This window comes from Lacerta agilis, chromosome 1, assembly GCF_009819535.1.
Source record: "Lacerta agilis isolate rLacAgi1 chromosome 1, rLacAgi1.pri, whole genome shotgun sequence".
NCBI classification, from domain to species: Eukaryota; Metazoa; Chordata; class Lepidosauria; order Squamata; family Lacertidae; genus Lacerta; species Lacerta agilis.
Genome location: NC_046312.1, coordinates 83417924 through 83438597, shown reverse-complemented (window position 1 = coordinate 83438597; position 20674 = coordinate 83417924). Strand labels below are relative to the sequence as shown.

Genomic DNA, 20674 nt, shown 5'->3' with positions numbered 1-20674 from the left:
GGAGAGAGAAACCATATTTATATCATCCTCCTCCTCCTCCTCCTCCTCATCTCCTACCTTTTTCTCCAAGGAGCTCAATATACGGTGTACCTACTTCTCCCCATCCTTATTTAATCCCCACAACCATGTGAGGTTAGGTTAAGAGGCAGCGACTTGCCTTGCTAGAATACTCAAGAGCAAAGATGGGCAAACTGGAGTGCTGGGGTTTAAAGGCAAGCACAGCTATAGTGGGCATGATGGAAGCCAGTGGAATGGAGAGAGTACCAGAGGGACCCAGTTATCGCTGGGTAGGAATGCTAAAGGGAGGACAGGGAAGGATGTGCTGGAGGTGCTGTGCCTCTGAAAGTCGAAGGAAGACACAGGAGTCCAACAAACTAGAAATCCCAGAATGTGGCAGGCTCCCCTGCAGAACCGCTGTGGGTAATGATTCCAGTACCCCTCATCCAATCACACCCCTGACAAAAAATGCCCAGGTACGCTGGAGATGGGAAAATGAAATCAAGGAGCAAAGCACCACCTTAAAGACGAAGAGCCAAACTTTCACGGGCTGCAGGCCCCTTCCTCAGAAGCACAGCGTGGTGTCTTGAGTGGCCGGGGAATGTGCACGTGGTTGGGGGCGGGCGGGTATTGCCTGCAGGGAACAGATGCCGAAAGTGCAGATGGATGGACGGCGGCCCCTTGCGAGGAGGAACACCGTTGGTAACGCGAGCATCTTGGGTTTAAAGGTATAGGCGAAAAGGTGGCGCCCACCTGCTCCGGAATGGAGCCTCCCCCGACTTCAGGAAGGCCGTGGAAGCTTCGTGGCCCAAGTGTTCCAAGCCGGGGGAGGTACCGGAGGAGATGGGGTTCCGCACGTGCTCTTTCAGTCCCTGGAGACGCGCTCGCATTTCTTAAAGTGGCACAGAAATCTCCAACTAGAGAAACTCTCCTACGCCACCACTGACTGCCTTTTAGAGAGTTGGGCTTGGGATGCTTTGCCGCTCAGGTCAGGGCGGGCGGGGGAACCCCCTCACCTGTTAAAGAGCCAGTGTACCCACATCTTTCCTAAGGACGAGGCCTAGCCACCCGCAGCCAGAGAGGGAAGTCGCAACAACTTTTGACGGGCCGCTGGAGGCTGAGCAGAAAAGAAAGGCTTTTTTTCGACGGAAAGCGGAGGGGGTTTGTTGCCGAGATCCCCGTCCCTCCTTAAAAAGAGGTCAAATTTGCTCCCGGCTTTAATCCCGGGGATGGGTGGCGCTTTCTAAGTAGGCGGGTTGCTTAAAACACGCCGCGGCTCACCCAGTGGTTCTTAGATGGCGGAGGATGCTTTGTGTGGGTGGCTGCAGTAATATGGCTTGTTACCTCAGGTGCTGATTCATTGATGCTTTTAATTTATTCAGCGAGCAGTCAGTGTGTTTCCATATTTGCCTGACTGGAGACTCTATACCCTAGTAACGTGTAAGTGGGATATAAGACGTTCTCCTGCCTCCCCCGCCCCATTTCTGTAATACATATAGATTTGCTGAGGATGTTTTCTTAGAAAAAGAAAATGTTAAGTGGTTCCTCTGGCTAGACCTCCTCTTCCCAGCATATCAGGCTTCATTTTTGGAAGCTGCTCTAAAAGTGCAGGGGTTGGGTGGAAGTGGCATAGCAAAGACTCTCTGTATATGCTCAGGAGAAGCTTTTTCTTTGTTAGTGTTTCGCATACACTAAATGTGTACGGGGCTGGGGCCTACACATACTTGGGCGTTGCCTCTTCTTCACTCTCTTAACTGGTTTTTGAAGCCCAGAGTGCCTTTGCTTCCCTTTTGACCCTTGTATCTTTAGCAGGATGAATCGCCTGTGCCCGCAGCTGATGCGCCACATGGACCAGCTCTTGAGCCTCATAGAGTTCAACAGCAGCATTGAACTAGGTGGGTTTGCCAAGGTTCTCCTTCCTCTGCCTTTGACAAATCTGAACATGTTGCTAATGGTGCTTGATGTGCATTAAGCAATGCGCACAATGCCTTGGGGGCTGCAGCCTGACCCTCCCCTTCCATGAATCATCAGTGATTTTTGAGATGTTCTATTGTAAAATACAAATTTTATTTGAAATGCAGAAAACTTGCAAACTGTACTCTCGCCCAGTTAAGAAGTAAGTGTTAACAGAACAACCTTTTGTTGTTCTGACCAATCAATGCAGAGAGACTGGGCTTGGCTGACAAGTATGTAGCTGTTCATTATTTGGATGTTAATGGCATTACAGTACTAAGCTAGCTGATATATTTAGATTGCTTGTAATTATGTTGTTACTGAACTGAATAAAAGCACCCCCTGCTGCTCATTCTTGGGCTCACATTGCCATGACAACAGTTCCCACTTCCTTTGATTTGTGGCCTGGCTTTGTTTTGTGTTTGTGAGCATTTCTCAGTGTTGTCGGTTTTGTGTTACAGTGGTACCCCGCAAGACGAATGCCTCGCTAGACGAAAAACTCGCAAAACGAAAGGGTTTTGCGAGTTTTTAGTTGACTCGCAAGACGAATTCGTCTATGCCTGTTTTTCGCAAGACGAATTCGTCTGGCGAGGTACCACTGTAAGCTGGCTTACCTTTTCGCTCTGGTCGGGAGGGGTGATGTCCGCGTCCGCCATTTTGGATCGACTGTGCATGCGCAGTCGATCCAAAATGGCAGACGCGGACAACATCCCTCCCGACCACAGCGAAAAGGTAAGCTCCGCTGCCGGTCGGGAGGGGGCCGTGGGATCGTGCCCAATGTCGGGCATCATCCCACGGCCCTCTCCCTCCCTCCCGGAGCCCCGCCGCTGCGTTTTAAGACTGCAACGATCGTTGCAGTCTTAAAACTCGGCGGCGCGGAGCTCCGGTGCCGGTCGGGAGGGGGCCGTGGGATCGTGCCCAATGTCGGGCATCATCCCACGGCCCTCTCCCTCCTTCCCGGAGCCCCGCCGCTGCGTTTTAAGACTGCAACGATCGTTGCAGTCTTAAAACTCGGCGGCGCGGAGCTCCGGTGCCGGTCGGGAGGGGGCCGTGGGATCGTGCCCAATGTCGGGCATCATCCCACGGCCCTCTCCCTCCCTCCCGGAGCCGCGGAGCTGCGTTTTAAGACTGCAGCGATCGCTGCAGTCTTAAAACACAGCACCGCGGAGCTCCGGTGCCGGTCGAGAGGGGGCCGTGGCCTCATGCCCGACATCGGGCATGATGCCACGGCCCCCTCCCTCCCTCCCGGAGCCGCGGAGCTGCGTTTTAAGACTGCAGCGATCGCTGCAGTATTAAAACACAGCACCGCGGAGCTCCGGTGCCGGTCGGGAGGGGGCCGTGGCATCATGCCCGACATCGGGCATCATCCCACGGCCCTCTCCCTCCCTCCCGGAGCCGCGGAGCTGCGTTTTAAGACTGCAGCGATCGCTGCAGTCTTAAAACACAGCACCGCGGAGCTCCGGTGCCGGTCGGGAGGGGGCCGTGGCATCATGCCCGATGTCGGGCATGATGCCACGGCCCCCTCCCTCCCTCCCGGAGCCGCGGAGCTGCGTTTTAAGACTGCAGCGATCGCTGCAGTCTTAAAACACAGCACCGCGGAGCTCCGGTGCCGGTCGGGAGGGGGCCGTGGCATCATGCCCGATGTCGGGCATGATGCCACGGCCCTCTCCTTCCCTCCCGGAGCCGCGGAGCTGCGTTTTAAGACTGCAACGATCGTTGCAGTCTTAAAACTCGGCGGCGCGGAGCTCCGCTGCCGGTCGGGAGGGGGCCATGGGATCGTGCCCAATGTCGGGCATCATCCCACGGCCCTCTCCCTCCTTCCCGGAGCCTCGCCGCTGCGTTTTAAGACTGCAACGATCGTTGCAGTCTTAAAACTCGGCGGCGCGGAGCTCCGGTGCCGGTTGGGAGGGGGCCGTGGGATCGTGCCCAATGTCGGGCATCATCCCACGGCCCTCACCCTCCCTCCCGGAGCCGCGGAGCTGCGTTTTAAGACTGCAGCGATCGCTGCAGTCTTAAAACACAGCACCGCGGAGCTCCGGTGCCGGTCGAGAGGGGGCCGTGGCCTCATGCCCGACATCGGGCATGATGCCACGGCCCCCTCCTTCCCTCCCGGAGCCGCGGAGCTGCGTTTTAAGACTGCAGCGATCGCTGCAGTATTAAAACACAGCACCGCGGAGCTCCGGTGCCGGTCGGGAGGGGGCCGTGGCATCATGCCCGACATCGGGCATCATCCCACGGCCCTCTCCCTCCCTCCCGGAGCCGCGGAGCTGCGTTTTAAGACTGCAACGATCGTTGCAGTCTTAAAACTCGGCGGCGCGGAGCTCCGGTGCCGGTCGGGAGGGGGCCGTGGGATCGTGCCCAATGTCGGGCATCATCCCACGGCCCTCACCCTCCCTCCCGGAGCCGCGGAGCTGCGTTTTAAGACTGCAGCGATCGCTGCAGTATTAAAACACAGCACCGCGGAGCTCCGGTGCCGGTCGAGAGGGGGCCGTGGCCTCATGCCCGACATCGGGCATGATGCCACGGCCCCCTCCCTCCCTCCCGGAGCCGCGGAGCTGCGTTTTAAGACTGCAGCGATCGCTGCAGTATTAAAACACAGCACCGCGGAGCTCCGGTGCCGGTCGGGAGGGGGCCGTGGCATCATGCCCGACATCGGGCATCATCCCACGGCCCTCTCCCTCCCTCCCGGAGCCGCGGAGCTGCGTTTTAAGACTGCAGCGATCGCTGCAGTCTTAAAACACAGCACCGCGGAGCTCCGGTGCCGGTCGGGAGGGGGCCGTGGCATCATGCCCGATGTCGGGCATGATGCCACGGCCCCCTCCCTCCCTCCCGGAGCCGCGGAGCTGCGTTTTAAGACTGAAGCGATCGCTGCAGTCTTAAAACACAGCACCGCGGAGCTCCGGTGCCGGTCGGGAGGGGGCCGTGGCATCATGCCCGATGTCGGGCATCATCCCACGGCCCCCTCCCTCCCTCCCGGAGCCGCGGAGCTGCGTTTTAAGACTGAAGCGAGCGAACAGCAGCGCTGCTGTTCGCTCACTGCAGTCTTAAAACGCGGCTTGGCTTGGCTCCGGTGCCGGTCGGGAGGGGCCCCCGGACTTTTTTCCCCATAGGAACGCATTAATTAAATTTTAATGCGTTCCTATGGGAAAAGGTGCCTCGCAAGACGAAATTTCCGCAAGACGAAGAGTCTTGCTGAACGAATTAATTTCGTCTTGCGAGGCACCACTGTACAAAAATAGTTTGTGTGTCCATCCTGGCACTAAGCTGTGCATGGAAACAGGTTCCAGAGTTGTCTTTCTTCATATCCTGCTAGAGGGGGTGGACAATCTCAGGCCCAGAGGCAAAATGCGGCCCTCCAGGTCCCTCTGTCTTGCCCTCAGGACTATTCCTGGGCTGAACTAACTATCACCACACTCAAGTGCTTTTGCCTGCCTGGCATATGCCCTTGAACTACGACCATGTCTCTTATTTGCCTCTGACTTCTCCCGTACAAAGGCTGGTGACCACACCCGTTCCTCCATCCTCTTATGCCCCTGACGTTGCCCACCACTAACATGCGGCCCTCAGAAGGGTACCTATGAGGGAAGATGGCCCTTTTGCTGAAAAACTCTCCCCTCTGCTGCCCTACCAGGGTCCTTTGCTATCCAGTGTCCATGTAGAAAGCTACTGTAGTGCTTGAAATTAAGGTCAGCATTAGGGGTTGGCATCAGGTGAACAAGACCCTTTTGTGGTCATTGTAACATGCCACGAAATGGAGCAGGAAGTCAAAGGTACTAGGGTGAGTTGTATGAGAAAAACCAGTGTTGGCAGTTGTGAAGGAGCTGAGATTTCAGGAATATAACTGCATCACCTCTAAGCATCAGCATTGGCAGGGGTTTTTCTTTGATGACAACATGGTTGTTGTTTTGTAAACCACTAAGAGATTTTTCACAATCAAGCAGCATATAAATTGTGTTACATAAAATGGCACCCCCATACTTTGTAGCCACTGCCTTCAGCTGTCCTTGAGCTCTTCTAGAATGACACGTTAACTTAGAAAGAGTCCACTCCACACAGTTAGTTCTCTTTTTCATTGCTGTTGCCTCATGGAGAACACTTGTGGATGTCACAATGCTTGTTCCTGCCCTCTCTAGACTGCCTCCAGATTGCCAAATGTCTCGAGGGGATGCGCCAGCGATGCTGCCGCCTGGATCGCGACTTGCAGGGAGCAAGGGAGAAGCTGCGCCAGTCGGAGTCCGAACGTTCAGTCCTGGAAGTGAAGTTGAAACACGCCCGCAACCAAGTGGAAGTGGAGATGAAGAAAAGGCATCGGGCAGAAGCTGAGCTGGAAAAGCAGGTTCTTGGATGGGCACGGTGGAGAAAAGTAGATGCGGGGGGGAAACTCCCCCTCTAATGTTAGAATATGAGGCCGTTAAATAAAGCTGATTCAGAACAGGCCTTGTGCTGAGTTCAGGGTTTTTGTCCATCTAGCTTGGTATTTGTCTACATTGACTGGAAGCACCAACTTTCCAGGCAATGACATTCCTACCTGGAGATGCCAAGGATTAAACCTACCTGCATACAAAGCAGATGCTTTACCGCTGAGCTATCGGACTTCCCTACGCAGTTCTTCACAAGCTCCTAATTAAGGTGTAGCGACAGCCACCAGTTTATATGGCTTTTAAAGATAAATTCATGATGTATAAGGCTATCAATTGCTGCCTGCCGTGATTGCTCTGTACTGCTTCCAGGATCTGAGGTAGCAGGCTTCTGAATACCAATTGGTGGGGGAACAATAGCAAGAGAGGGCTATCCCATCCAGAGGCCTAGGCTTTCCAGAGGCACCCTCTGAGAAACAGGATACAGGACCTTTGGTCCGATCAACAATGCTATTTAACTTTAAGCACCTGTATCCCACTCTTCATTGCCAAGAAGCACTTCCAGGGTGAGTAACAATGAAAAGGAAAATTCATATGCAGAAAAGCAACAGCAGAAAACAAGAGCAAATAAGATTCCAACCAAATAATGATGCCCATCTTATTATGTTCTTAGGGCGATAAAGCCTAGTAGGTGAATGGTTTGTGTTGTGTCAGAGTGATGCATGCTGGGAAGAAGAATATCTAAACCTGGAGTGGGGAGCTGCTGCCACAGAACTTGGGAACTAAAGAGATATGGCTGGAGCAAGAAGGAAGTTTTAAGCAAGACCCGAATAGAAGCTAGTGTGTGGCACGATAGATGGACAAGAGACTGCTGCACCATAACAACTACAGCTGCGCTGTTTCAGGTCTCATAAAAGCTGCCAGGAGCTGATGTGACTCAGTAGCTTAAGACACTGAACTATGCAGCAAGCAAGTGGAAATTCACTGTTCTTTTGAAATTAAGACTGCAGAATTTTGGACTTTGGGAGCACAGAACTTGGATGTATTTAGTGCATAGTCAATTGCAGTCCTGGAAATGCATCCCAGGCAGAAACAGTTCACTTGCATTAGGTTGGCTTGGGAGAACTAGGTGCCCCCAACCCTAAGGAGGGATGTACCAGTCTGAACATGGTTACAGCTGCAAGGAGGCTGCACTTGCAGACTGCTACATTCTTCATTCCAACAGGGTTTCCATTGTTTCACTCACCCTTCCCCCTTTTCATCCCTTTCAGGAGCGCAAGCTGCAGCTTATCTATGACTACCTGATGTCTGATTCACAGATCAGTCCTTTCAGTGAGGACCAGCGCTCAGCCCTGGCGGCTTTGGACAGGCCATGTTTCAGCCGCAGCACCCTGCTGCCAGGCAAGCGGTGAGTGGCAAGGGAGTACTTAAGACAGCTGATATTGCAGCTTCTCTCAAGCAAGCGAATCAATCCCTGAGTCCTGTCTGGATGTTTTTGTTTTTAAAAATAGACATATGTAAACCTCTGGTTTCACACATGCCACAAATCAGACAATAAATGAAATTCAATCAAACATTTGTGTATACATTATGCAGCCCAAATACACAGTAGATCAGTTTTACCTCTCAGCTTAATTGCCTAATTCCTGCTGTCTAGTTTTACTGGTTCCAATAATGGATACAGTCAAATTATTACTAGTTGCAGAAAGTTTCTGGTGATTCAGATGTGCAGGTACAATCATTCCATCTTCTCACATTCATTGCTCTCTCCCTCCCTCCCTCTCCCTCTCTCTCTCTCTGTCTCTGTCTCTCTCTCTCTCTCTCTCTCTCTCTCTCTCTCTCTCTCTCTCACACACACACACACACACACACACACACATACACACACACACTTTGGGACAAAAGGCTTTCAAATTCAATACTGATATACTGGTGTGAATATGCACATTGAGAACAGGGGTGCCAAGTTGAATAAAATATTGGGGGCCCCAGGTAGGCCCCACCCTGCATGATTCATCGCATGACACAGTGCATACACACTATTTGCATGGCAATGCCCATCACCTATTTTATTGGGGGTGCGAAGACCCTTTGGCCCCTAGGAGTTGGCTCCTATGATTGAGATGTAGTATAAAAAAACCAAGTGCCAATTGTACAGGTTTGAAGGGGCCACTTGACATGCATACCGAAAATAACAATAATGATAGGCGACTAGTTCATATGTGAACCCACAATGCCAGAACAACACATCAAGTGTGATAACAACTTGTCATGGCTTTTGGCTAGAACAATAAACTTGAATAAATAGCAATAAACCATAAACTCGATTAAATAACAGTAACGTTTCTTTCGCCACCACTGTCTCACCTTCATCATGGGGTCCTTGCAAAGAAAGGGACTGAATGAAAACAAAATGTAGCTTTCCCACAATGGTATCCCCACATTAAAAAATTAAAATAATGGCGGGTATTTGGAGAAGATATTGGATTGGAAGAACTGAGCTATGTAGCAAGTGTGGGAGGGACATGCGTGATATGAGGCTATTATTTGTGATACAGCCCCTGTGTTACTCTTCTCTGTAGGCCCTCTGCAGTGGAAGGACTTGGCACCTCAATCATATCTGACATCAGCTTTGATCACTCGGATGACGAAGTGGTAAGTAAGCACCCCTTCCTCCCAGGCTTGCCAGGTCAGAACTGAAAGCTCCAGGGCACAGTCAGACTCTTGTGGTTGCTGTTGTCTGAGATCTCTGCGCTCTACAGGAGCAGAAGCCAAGACTTCACACTTGAAATAGATGGTGCCACATGTACTACCTGCAACAGGCACTGCATGTTGGTGTACCTTTTCAGAGATACACATCGATATGAATAGAGGCAATATGCGTGGAAGGGGGTGGGTTTGAAACAAAGTACCGTATTTTTCCGTGTATTGAAAAATCATGTTAAAAATCTTGGCTCGTCTTATACGCAGGGAATGCTGAGGGGGGACGTGCGATTGGATGCTGCCACAAGTTGGAATTTCTCAGCGATTATAGGGTGGCTGATTGGTGGTTGTGGCAAGGGTTATTGGTGATTGGCTGCCGCTGCGGCAATTGGGTGGCCCTGGCAATGCATGAGATTGTCAGTGTATGTTCAGCGGGTATGTGATTTTTGTTAATCCTCCCCTAAAAAAAGCTCAACAACTCTTGGCAATCTCCCCCCATTTATTTTCTTAATTTTGAGTCCCCCAAAATACACGGGGGCGTGTTATACACGGAAAAATACAGTAATCTTTCAGTGGGAATTATGCTTGGTCACCGAAGGGAGAAGATGCATGTAACATATTAAGAGCAACAGTTTGAAAGCACCCTTGTGGCGCTTGTATGCCCCAAACAGTACTGTACAACTATTTTAAAAATTGTTCTACGGGAAGATCACCAGTTATGCAACATTTTAGTAGAATTTGGTTTGAACTAGGGAAAGCCAGCTGTGGAGAGCACCTATTGCCAAGAGCATGTGCAGGTATTGCAGCACCATCATACCCTCCCCCTTCTCCCCAGATTTCCAGAGTAGTCTTGCAAGTATTCTAGCAACAACAAGGGAAAGCAAAATAGCTTTGCCGTTTTAAAAAAAGACTAAACTACCGGTATGTGGAGAGGAGCAGGACTAAACCAGCCTTTGACCTAACTGGTGCGTATTTGTGTAAAGCAAGTTGCCAACACCCTTCATAGGTTCAAACATTTACTATACAGTATTTGCTGTTTTGGGGTGAGAAATGGGCACCTTGTTCTAATGAGAGCACAGATTGTTTGGAGACCAGATACCATAACAGATGTAATTCAGTTGCGTTGTTTATTTGCGTATTTATTATTGCATTAATACCTCGCTCTTCCTCCCCAGGTCAGCAAACAGATACACAACTTTAAAATTAAGCAAAACATTCTGAAACAGTTAAAACATTATAAAAACAGCTAAAAGCATATGAACACAGTTTCAGTTCAAAACATTCTAAAAGCAATTACAGTTCAAAACATTCTTCCATCCAGTGGTCGTGGGGTTGCCAGGAACTATTCCTTGTCCCCCAAATGCCTGGATAAACAGGAATGTTCACAAATTCCTCTGGAAAGTTAATTATGATGGAGGCAGGCACATCTCCTAATGCAGATTGCAGGCAACTCTGTACTTATTTTATTTATTTAATAAAATTGGTATACTACTTGATGGTAATAAACAACAACACTCAAAATACTTTACATAAAGAATAAAGTAAAAACAATTACAACTTTAAAAAAATAAAAAAATAAAACCAGCAACAAACTAACAGCACATCAGCATTCTACTTGACTGTAGCCAGAATGCCAGGGTTTAGGTTAGCTTCTTGCAGAAAACAAGAATATAGAACATTAGTAAGATACATGTGTGTTGTTGATGAATGCAAGTAGACAGATTTTTACAGCCATTGAAACACGTGTGCATACTGAATGCTGAAGAGGCTTCTGGGATGTAGATACAATCTGATACAGGTGGCTATCTGCAGAAGCTTTTAAAATTATGTATGTATGTATACACACAGTTCAAAACTTGAGATGGGAAGAAGTGGCAAGATGTGCTCAAGCTCAGAGTGGGCCTTCATTTTAAGTAGCCTGTGAGCTACAAATGTGTCTACATCCTCTCTCAGGCTTTCCTTCCTTTTCTGTTTTCTTCTAGGATTTGGAAGTAATAAAATACCTCAAAGGCAGAGACAAAGGGGTAAGTGAAGGTGGTGTTGGGAAGCATCCTGTCCTTCAGTTGCTGCATATTCCAGAACTGAAGCACCCGTCCTGTATTAGTTCTGTGTGCCTGCCTCAAACATCTGTATCATCGGAGACCACAACTGGACAGGAGGAGATAAATTTTCCTTACCCATATGCAATTCTAATTACACATTCAAATATTTGAAAACGTCTTTGTCTTACCTTGCTCTGTCTTGTTGGTAGTCTGTAGGGTGGAAAACGGCAAGCAATTTGTGCTGAGCTTCCCCCACCTGAAATTACGTGTCTTCCTGTTGCTCTCACACCTGTTTCCCTCCTCCAGTGCTCCTCCCTCGTGCCCCCGATTCAGCCAGTGGCAACAACCAAATCTGCACGAACATCTGTGGCACCTCTGCCTCCTAGCGTAAGTACCTGGCGATGCCCTTGTGCGTATCTCCGTGCAAGGAAAGACCCAGCCTGCAACCTTTGACACCATTGCAAAATTAGCTCTGATAATAAATGGCTCTGATAAAAAGATATTGCAAAGTTTTAGATTGCACAGCAGGGTATGTGTTACACGTGGCATGATCAAACAGGGCAATGAAGCTTCAAGTAAAACTGAGGGGGTTTCTGTTATGTTCTGCAAGCTCTTAGGGTTAAGATTCCTTTGAACGTGTGTGTGTGTGTGTGAATAATCCTGCATCCTTCATTTAAAGGGGTTTGATCAAGACTGCCATTCATCATTCTCTGCCCCTCTCCTCCAATCTTGCCAGGGCAATGAGATGTCTGTGGCGATTCTGAGATCGGGAGCCACTGCCCACGTTTTGCCCCCCATTGCTGTGGTGCCCCGTCATCGATCCCGGCAGAGCCGTTGCCTCTCCACACGCTCAGGTGCCTCTTCCCTCCTTTTTTGGGTGTGGCCTGGCCTGTTTTGAAAGTGGGCAGACATGGTTAGGTAATGAGTGTTGGCAGTGGGTTTAGCTGTAGAATTAGAGAATGTGCTGCAATAAGCTTTTCAGTTTCCAAAATGGAAAATGGGCTGCTCCCAGAAAGCTGTAAAGGGAGTTGGGGACAGTGAAGGGGTGAAAGATCCTGGTCTGCCTGGGCTCCTCATCTCCATCCCATTTTCCTTAGTTGTATGTGGGGATGGGGAATCTACTCAGTACATGCTCAAGTGTTAGCAAACGTCCCGCTGGGGCAGGTTGTGAGACTGACACCCCCCCCCCAGGCAGGGACGAAGCCTGGGTGCACTCCTGGCTACTCGAGTCCAGTGGCACATTGATATGCGATTGTTCCCCAGCGTGAAGAACAACACACACAAGCTATTAAGGCAAAACTATTTTATTGTAGATAAGATGCAGAGTTTGTCTCTGCTTGCCAGCTCAGTAAGTCAGAGCTGTGCATAATGCATCTAGCATCTCTCGAGCCAGAACTGAAAGTGAAAGTAAAGATATACAGTAACATCACATGGTTGTGAAAGCAGACAAAACAGCTGTCTTTCTCATGGGAAAAACACAAGTCATACCAGCCTCGCTGCTGCTTTTGCAGCTCGGTCTTATGCCTTTGAAAGAAAGGGTGTGCAGTCCAAACATGTTAGGAGGTGGTGCTGGTTTAGAGGAGGAGGAGGGATGGAACCACAAAACCATGAGCAACGTTATGTGCAAGAGACTGGCAGGCAAATCCTGAGTGTGTCCGAATGGTTTAATAGTGATCTCAGATGTGGAGGTATGTATTCATAGGAGTTAGATTAGCAAGAATGGCTTTATGAGGAGCAGGGATATATTTGGCTTGTCTCCCCCTCCTTTAAAGATGGGATCTGGTTTGCAAACTTTTGAGTCCATTCTCCCACCTGTCTGTCCTCTGGACAGTTGACTGCCACCATGCTCCCAAGTCCAGGACCACTGGAGGGGATTGAGCAAGTTGTCTGCTCCACCTTAGCCCAGGTTCCAGGCCAACTGCGTCCACACAGAGCAGTCACACTGAGCTCTTGATTGTGGGCTTCTGCGCCCTCAGGGCATCATACTCCAAATGGGAGTCTGCAGATGGAAGTAGGCAGACCAGTGCTAAGATCCAACAATGCCTTCTGGGAGGTGCCAACTTGAACGCTGGACGAAAGTGTCCATGTCTTTAAATGTGTCTCTGATGTGTGGTCTTCTCTCCACAGACGCCACTTCTGTCTGGGGCAGCAGTGAGGGGTCAGGCAGAAGTAATAGCCAGGCTGAGAGTGACGCCATTGGCATGAAGATTAGGACTGAGTTGAGGGGTGTTCAGGACCCCTTTTCTCCTTCTCCCACACAGGGAACACCACCCCTTCAAGAGCACCACTTTACTTCCAAGACGGTGAGAAAAGAACAGGGCTGCCTCTCAGTAATGCCCTCAGCTGGAATGCTTATCTGCTGGGATGCTTTCAAGTGTTCTTAATGCTAGGTTGGCTGGGTTCTCCTAAGCCAACTGTCTGCATTTGTTTCCAATGCGAGCAAGTCCCATAACTTCCTGTTGAAATCCTGTAACACTGCATACCACAAAAGTTCTGCTTCTGTCTTACCCAAGAATGCACGTCCTGAAGGCAATCATGCAGTAACATTTTGAAAGCATTGCAGGATAGCTGATAAAGTGGAACGATATGTGGGTGTTCCAGTACAAATCCACCACTAAGGATCATGCCAGTAACATGTTGTGGAATATACCTACAAAAAAAGCTCCATTCTGGAGGGGCCTACCACCTACCATCTGGAGATGAAGAAGAGGGTGGGGTGGGGGGCAGGCAGGGGCAACACCAGAGCCTGTGCCAGTTGGACTCTCCCCTCCCCTCCCCACCCCACCCTACCCTCTGGGCCAACTATACTTTTTATATCATTTATTTGATGTTTTAAAACTGCCAACCACTTTGGCAGAAAGGCAGTGTATAAACTCAATAAATAAATCCAAGAGCTCCATGGGACAAATTCAAGCTAGAGGGATATTGTGCAAAGGGGCAAGCTATGGGAAGCCTGTTGTCTTTTTCCTCTTGATCTCTGCTGTGCTCATCTAATGCTCTTCCCTCTTCCCTGGCTACAAGATGATCAGCCTAGAGTCGTGTGCGGTTTGCAAATCCCGCCTGCGCTTTGGGAAGATGGCCCTGAAATGTCGGCCCTGCCAGCTTGTAGTGCATCCCGAGTGCAAAGAACGCTGCCCGTCAGTGTGCAGGCCAACTGCCTCTCCCAGAGCGAGAGAGGTGAGGACGGTTCCCTGGGATGGGAGCTCGTGGGGCTTTTATTTCACCGCTGGCGGCTTTGCCGGGGGCAAGAGCAATTTGGGTGGCTGGGGTGACTTGTGTGCGGCAGGTGTGGCTGAGCTGTTTCTACCCAATCCACATTGATAGCTACTAGCCGTGAACAAAGGCTACTAGCCACGATGCCTGTGTTCTTCCTCCACTGTCAGACAGTATGCCCCCGACTACCAGTTGCCTCTTTTAAGGTTCCCTGTGTCTTCTCGCAGGGCATTCTGGCAGATTTTGCACCCTCCACCCCACCTCTGGTGCCCCCACTAGTCATCCAGTGTGTGAATCAAGTGGAAAGGCGTGGCCTGAAGGAGGTAAGTGCGTTTGTGGGGGGCCCAACAGTGGGGCTCTGAAAGGCTGGTTGAACTGCTGTTTTATTATGTTCTGGGTCCTCTCCTCTCCTCTCTCCTCTCCTCTCCTCTCCTCTCCTCTCCTCTCCTCTCCTCTCCTCTCCTCTCATATACCAGTCAAACCAGATTTCCATTCCACATTACTCTTCTTGTCCTGCTTGTGGTTTACTGAAGTGCTGTGGTGTTCTTCTTAAATAGCAGCAGCTTCAAAGCTTATAATGGTTTACTCTTACCTGTCATAAACCTGGATTTCCACATCTAATTCTGTCACTGCACAACTTCCGTGATATTTTTCTTTTTGCCCTATTTCCCCTATGCTAGCTGTTGGGATAGAGGTGTTGCATTTAGTTCACTTGCTTCTCCTGACTTCTGATCTTCCTTTTCCTTTTTTTTTTATCTTGGCTGGTTGTTTGGTTCTCTAATGCATTTTTAATATGTATATTTCTGTTCACTGGCTACGTTTCTTCCCGCAAATTCCTCACAGCCACTCTAGGCTCTTCATATTCTTTCTTCTGATCTCTGCTGCTGCTGTTGTTCTCCTTATCTGTCCCCTCGTTCTTTGCATTCTGCATGCTCTGAGCTTTCTCATTTGACATCCCGTGTTGGTGTTGCCTGCTCTGACCCTCTCCCGAGGCCTGGAACACTCTGCCTCTGCTACCCTCCTTACTGGTGGTGGGAGATGGGCTTGCATACCGACTGCCTGTTTTTATCCAGCCACAGGAGTTAATTATATACTTACAGGCCCAATCCAAGGCCCTGTCTTTCACATTTCAAGTCCTAAAGTATCCATGAGGGTGTGGCATTACACAAAATGGCTGTGACGTCTTTAAAAAGCAGAAAGAGGCAAGGCCACAAAATGGTGCCGGCAGATGCTTCTAACTAGTGGTAGCGATTCCAGTCCTGAAGTGGGACCGTACCTTAGTGGCTGTTACAAGCTTTTGTGTGTGCATCTGTTCCTCTTGTCTTTTGCTCCTCGCCATCTGCAGACTGGGCTATACAGAGTGCCAGGTTCAGAGCACCTCGTTCGAGAATGGAAGCGCAAGCTGCTTTGTGCCCGAGGAGCGCTTCCCTCACTGGACCAGGTGACTGATGTCAATGTGATCTGTGGGGTTCTCAAGGACTTTCTGAGGAGCCTGAAGGAACCTCTAGTGACCTTTGCTCTGCACCCTGCCTTCCTGCATGCTTCAGGTGAGTTTGGACAAGGCTGTAGGTGGAAAGTGCCTTTTCTGGAGTGGCAGCAATGAACCCGTCCCCCACCCCAACCTCATAGCACTATTTTCTTCCCACCCAGAAATTCCAGATGAAGCTGCTCGCCAGACTGCACTCTGCCATGTTGTGATGAAGTTGCCTCTGGCCAATAGGGACACACTGGCTTTTCTGATGCTGCATCTCCATAGGTAAGCTGATGAGGGCAGATTTTAGACTTGAAGGGGATACCTGGGACTCTAAAATGTGCAAAACTTTCCCTCAACTTGGTGGAGGTTTCTGCCTTGGCAAAAGGTGACACTGCATGTTTAGGCCACGTATTTTCCTTTGAAACAACATAATACTGTTTCTGCGTGTTAGGATCCTAGCAGTGTTGTGAATTTGTTTCCCCATTTGTAAAGGCAGAGGCCTTTACGTTTCATTCCATAAAGGTCTTCCTTTTCTTAATTTTCTTACTCAGTACAAGGGCAAGCAGATAAGTATCTGACAATTGTTCCATCATCAATCCTTGTTGAAAGTGCTGACTGCGCCACTTGCTGTGGATTTTTTCCTGTCTTGCACAATAGGTTTGCACACCACTCTTTTCTGTTCATTGATTGGATCCACAGTAACTGTTCAGAAACCCTATTTTGGGACACTTATTTGCTACAGCAGATAATGCACTTCTCACTTAAAAGAAACAAACATAATGGATATCCGTTGCATCAAGGGGTGTCAGGAATACATTTTCTGCTAATGAGGGGTTTTGTCTAATCCTGTCCCCTGCAATTTGTCTTGTGTTGTGGGCTTGGTTGCTTTACCCATTGTGTGGCCTGCATGAACCATGGTTTCTGACCCTGCTGTGATGCCTACCATCCATGTTATGGACACCCAGAATGTTATGGATATAGCTGGGCTTCGGGTTAGAAGGATTCTGCTTTGGCCTTTGATCCATGGATCCATCTCTCTATCCTTAGGGTCATGCAGAGCCCTGAGTGTCGAATGGACCGGCACAACCTAGCACGCATCTTTGGACCGACTCTAGTTGGGCACAGTAATCCTAGCCCTTCCCCACGCATCATCATGGAAGACACACCACGCCAATGCCTGGTAACAGATGCAACCCGTATTTGTTACTTGTGTGCAGTCTTTAATTTTTTTTCTGACCCTCTAAGGGACTGCAGGAAAGACCGCACAATGCTCAGTCTGTACTTCAAGCAAAATCCTGATGTAGTTTGGAACTGAGGATTAATTATTTTTGTTGCACCAAGGTAGCTCTTGTGGACTCAGTGGAATGTGGGAAGGTACCCTGAGCTTGGAGGAATGCTTCTGCTAATTGTGAGAAAGGCAGGAACAAAGTTCTGACTGTGGGAAATCCTGCTTACTTCTGAGACTTTGCCAAGCATTTTAAACAGATTTTTAATATTATATTTGTGTCTTACGGGCTAGAAACTTGTTTTTTGATATTAAAAAGGTGTGGGGGGGGGAAGTTGAGATTCCCAGAAATGCTAATTTTAGCCCAGTGCAAAATTCGGCAAGTGAGCCCATTGCTATGTGCCATGGCTTCCTTATTCCATAAAATTTCATAAGAGCATGAAAGCTGCAGTGAGAAGTTCAAAAGTCAAGGTAACAAATGGGGCGTAACTGACTGCTGCTTAATCAATGCTCTTGCACCTGAAGCAGTAGAGTTTGGAGAATTATTCTGAATGCTTTCTTTCAAATATTGGCTTGTGAGTGTCAGCTTTCACTGTTCCTCCAAGCTTGCGTTTTTGCGAGCTCTCATCTCTACCACATCGTCAATAAATTTATGATGAGAACTGAATCCATGTGAAAACAATGAGCAGATAGACACCTCTGTAGAACATAAGTAAGAACCAGCTAATGAAGGCCGGGTGGGGCGGATAGGGAAGAATTTCCACAATTAGGCGGTAGACAAAAGCTAATGTGATTCCATTCCCCCGCAGGTGGTTGCCCATCTCTTAGCACTGCCTCTTTCGTTCTGGAGACATTTTGTGGGAGAAGAACAGGAAAACCTGGTGCCTTCAGTGCAAAAGCCCAGCGTTGTGAATGAGCAAGGTGAATTGAAGTGTGGGTGCTTGGGGAGGAAGAAATATAAGAGCCCCATCTTTACTCAGTTTTGGTATCCTCCAAAGGACAGGTTGGTGGTGGTGGTGGTGTGGAGCTGGACTTAATACTTCCCTCCAACCTTCCACCCACAGACCAGCTCCTCCTTCCTCTGACTCCCCCTGAAGTCAGCACCATCCAGATGAGCCCAGGAGGTGGCTGTCTCCCTAATAAGCTACGGGACTGCATTGGGACCACCTTCCCACCCTTGTAAGTGAACTGGCACAGCTGCCTGGGGTGCATTTTGTGGGGCTGCAGGGGAGGGGGGACCTGTGAGCTGAATGCAGCCATGAAGGCCGCCTTGTCGGGTCTCCCAGGACTTCCCACAGGCCACACCCCTCACAGATCCTGCTCCACTCCCTGCTTTTGCCTAATTTGAATGTGATTTTAAACTATGATGATGCTCTTGCTTGCCTGGATGGAGAAGTAGTGAGTGTCGTGTGTGTGTGTGAGAGAGAGAGAGAGAACCTCTGGTTTTCGTATAGCTGGAACATAGTCCAAAGATAGTCAAAGATAAGTCATACCGACTGCTCTGACCACTTTTGCTTCCGGCCCTGCTCACCACTAGTTTGCCACACCAGGAAGGTTGCCCATGAGGGAAGGCTTTCTTCCGGCTGAAGATTCCCCAACCCTGCTGCTATTGAGTGCTGCTACCATCCTTGGATGAGAACTGGATTTGTTTGGGAAGAGTTATCAAACTCTTGTTGCCACAGCTGTCCATGTGCCCATGCCCCTGAGGTGTGGAGGCTCCTACATGTTGTGGAGGTTCTCTGACCTTCCTTTCACCTGCCCAGAGGGGCTGCTGCCAAGGGGGCTGCCATAGATGTCCACTCTGGGGTCTCCCTCTCCTTCTGTTTTGTCTTCTGCCAGGAATGCCTCCCGCACCAAGAAGACGGGCAAATTCTTCCCACTTCCAATATCATGAAGCAACTCTGATGCACCAGCGTTGCCTTGGCTTCCTCCCAGCAACCCTCTTCCTTGCCACCTCCAGATTCCAGGCCTGTGTCCTCACGCTATGTGCCTTATCTCTTAATGGTGGCTGACAATTCTTTCTCTTCCCTCCATGATCAGGAACAGAGGAGATCTTGCCCCTCTCCTTTCATACTGTTGGGTCTTGCTTTGTGGACTTCTGAGTCTGCTGAAAACTCCAGGCATGTTCTTGGGCCATCTGTTTCTTCTGTTATGATGGACTCTGGGGAGTGAAAACTGGGTTCAGCTTACCTTGTGTGCATACTTTTTGTGCTTTTCCCTCCGTGTCCATTACCGGTTATACTTGAATGGCAGAGTTGCTGTCATGTGGTGAATGGGGAAAGTCATTTCCTGGAGCAGTTCATTAGTGGTATCATTCTGATCAAAAACCAAACATGGCACATTTCTCTAGCAATAGAATCCTCATCACCTCAATCACTGATTTTTGCTCTTGATACTGTCCCTGGTTCCTCGTTACAGCACTTACATGTTTACAGAGGGCAGCTTCCTCAAAAACTGGAATGGCTAAACAGGAAGTGGTGGTATTTACTAGCACATGAGGTTGGTATTACTATTTTCCCCTCTCTTCACAGTTTCTGTAACTCCTGTGCCTACTCCATTTGGGGTTTGTGGGGGGTGTCAGCTGTGCTGGCCCACCACCCAATCAATCCCTTCTGCCCAGAATCATCCTAGAAGCAGTACCTCTGACCCAGCTTGGCCACATGTCAGCCCTGAGTGAGGCTGTTTACTGTTAATGGGTGTGCCTTAATCACTGATGAAACTTAATTGATGCTGAACTTAAGGAAGCAGGACTTCTTAGCTCTGTACTTTTGCATTACCCTGTATCAATCAGTTAAGAAAATGTCATAGGAGTCTTCTGAGGCTAAAATGTTCACATATCCTTCTGGAGTAAATAGTATCAAAGAAGGATGGAAGATGAAAGACTGTCCAGGGCAATGAGTTGGTTTTGTTTGAGTTTTGTCTCTCACGCAGTCTATCACTTCCCTTCTTTCTCTTGACACTCACTCCTGCCCTATCCCTTCTCTTTCTCTGCTCGTTTCAGCAGTGCTCTAAACTTATGTACTTTGCTGAGGGAATTTTGGGTTCTTGCCACCTGAAAGATTCCATGGCTCTTAACGAATTATTTCCCCTTTGCGAACTCCCAACTGAATCCCAGTATGCTGAGTGGAAGGAGCTGTAGCATGAACTTCTTTTCCAATGTGTGAGTCAATCTTACTCCAGTGGCTGGGAACTGTGGTTCTAAATGCTCAGTGAGGTCCCTCTGATGGGTGCTGAGTGTCTTAAAGGCATGGTCAACAGCAGGGAATTGGGGGTGGAAGAGGATGCTCTCAAAGGGTGTTTTGAATTTTCGGGTCCCCATTAAAATTCCATTGTGGATTTTTCTTTCATAAATATATTTGAAAAGACTTGAACAAGAAGATCCTTATAGCCTAATAATAAAAACACTCTATTATCAATCTATCATAATAAAAACCTATAACCTCAGTATGTGACAGTCTTGCTATTTATCATTCAAATAAGTCCATCCTCTCCCCCTTCCCCTACCTTTAAATGTGCCCTTGCTAGTTGCTTTTTTTCTCCTTGGAGCAGCCAGCAGCCAATCTGGTGCCCTCCAGATGTTTTGGACCACAATTACAATCACTGGCCATGCTGGGTGGAGCTGATGACAGTTTTAATCCAAAACATCTGCAGAGCCCCCTATTGGCTGCCCCCTATCCTGGAGATGCATTGCTCCTTCTGTGAAACGTAA

At 49.1% G+C, this 20674-nt stretch overlaps 1 protein-coding gene across 7 annotated transcripts; it reads left to right on the top strand.

Annotated features, from left to right (window-relative positions):
• The first annotated feature begins 565 nt into the window (after positions 1–565).
• On the top strand, positions 566–18943 carry LOC117053031 (rac GTPase-activating protein 1-like). Of its 7 annotated transcripts, none has more exons than XM_033160506.1 (17): positions 566–699; positions 1807–1892; positions 6084–6286; positions 7580–7716; positions 8891–8963; positions 10994–11035; positions 11360–11440; positions 11790–11907; positions 13181–13356; positions 14075–14230; positions 14494–14589; positions 15612–15813; positions 15917–16022; positions 16788–16920; positions 17775–17886; positions 18030–18144; positions 18805–18943. In XM_033160506.1, the coding sequence occupies exons 1-17, from the start codon at positions 599–601 to the stop codon at positions 18857–18859; spliced, it is 1992 nt and encodes a 663-aa protein (XP_033016397.1). In that variant the 5' UTR covers positions 566–598; the 3' UTR covers positions 18860–18943. The 7 variants fall into 7 exon arrangements, with proteins under 7 accessions (XP_033016397.1, XP_033016437.1, XP_033016444.1 ...); XM_033160546.1 differs by having other exon boundaries at positions 642–725; XM_033160553.1 differs by having other exon boundaries at positions 647–725; positions 1810–1892.
• Positions 18944–20674: the final 1731 nt, after the last annotated feature.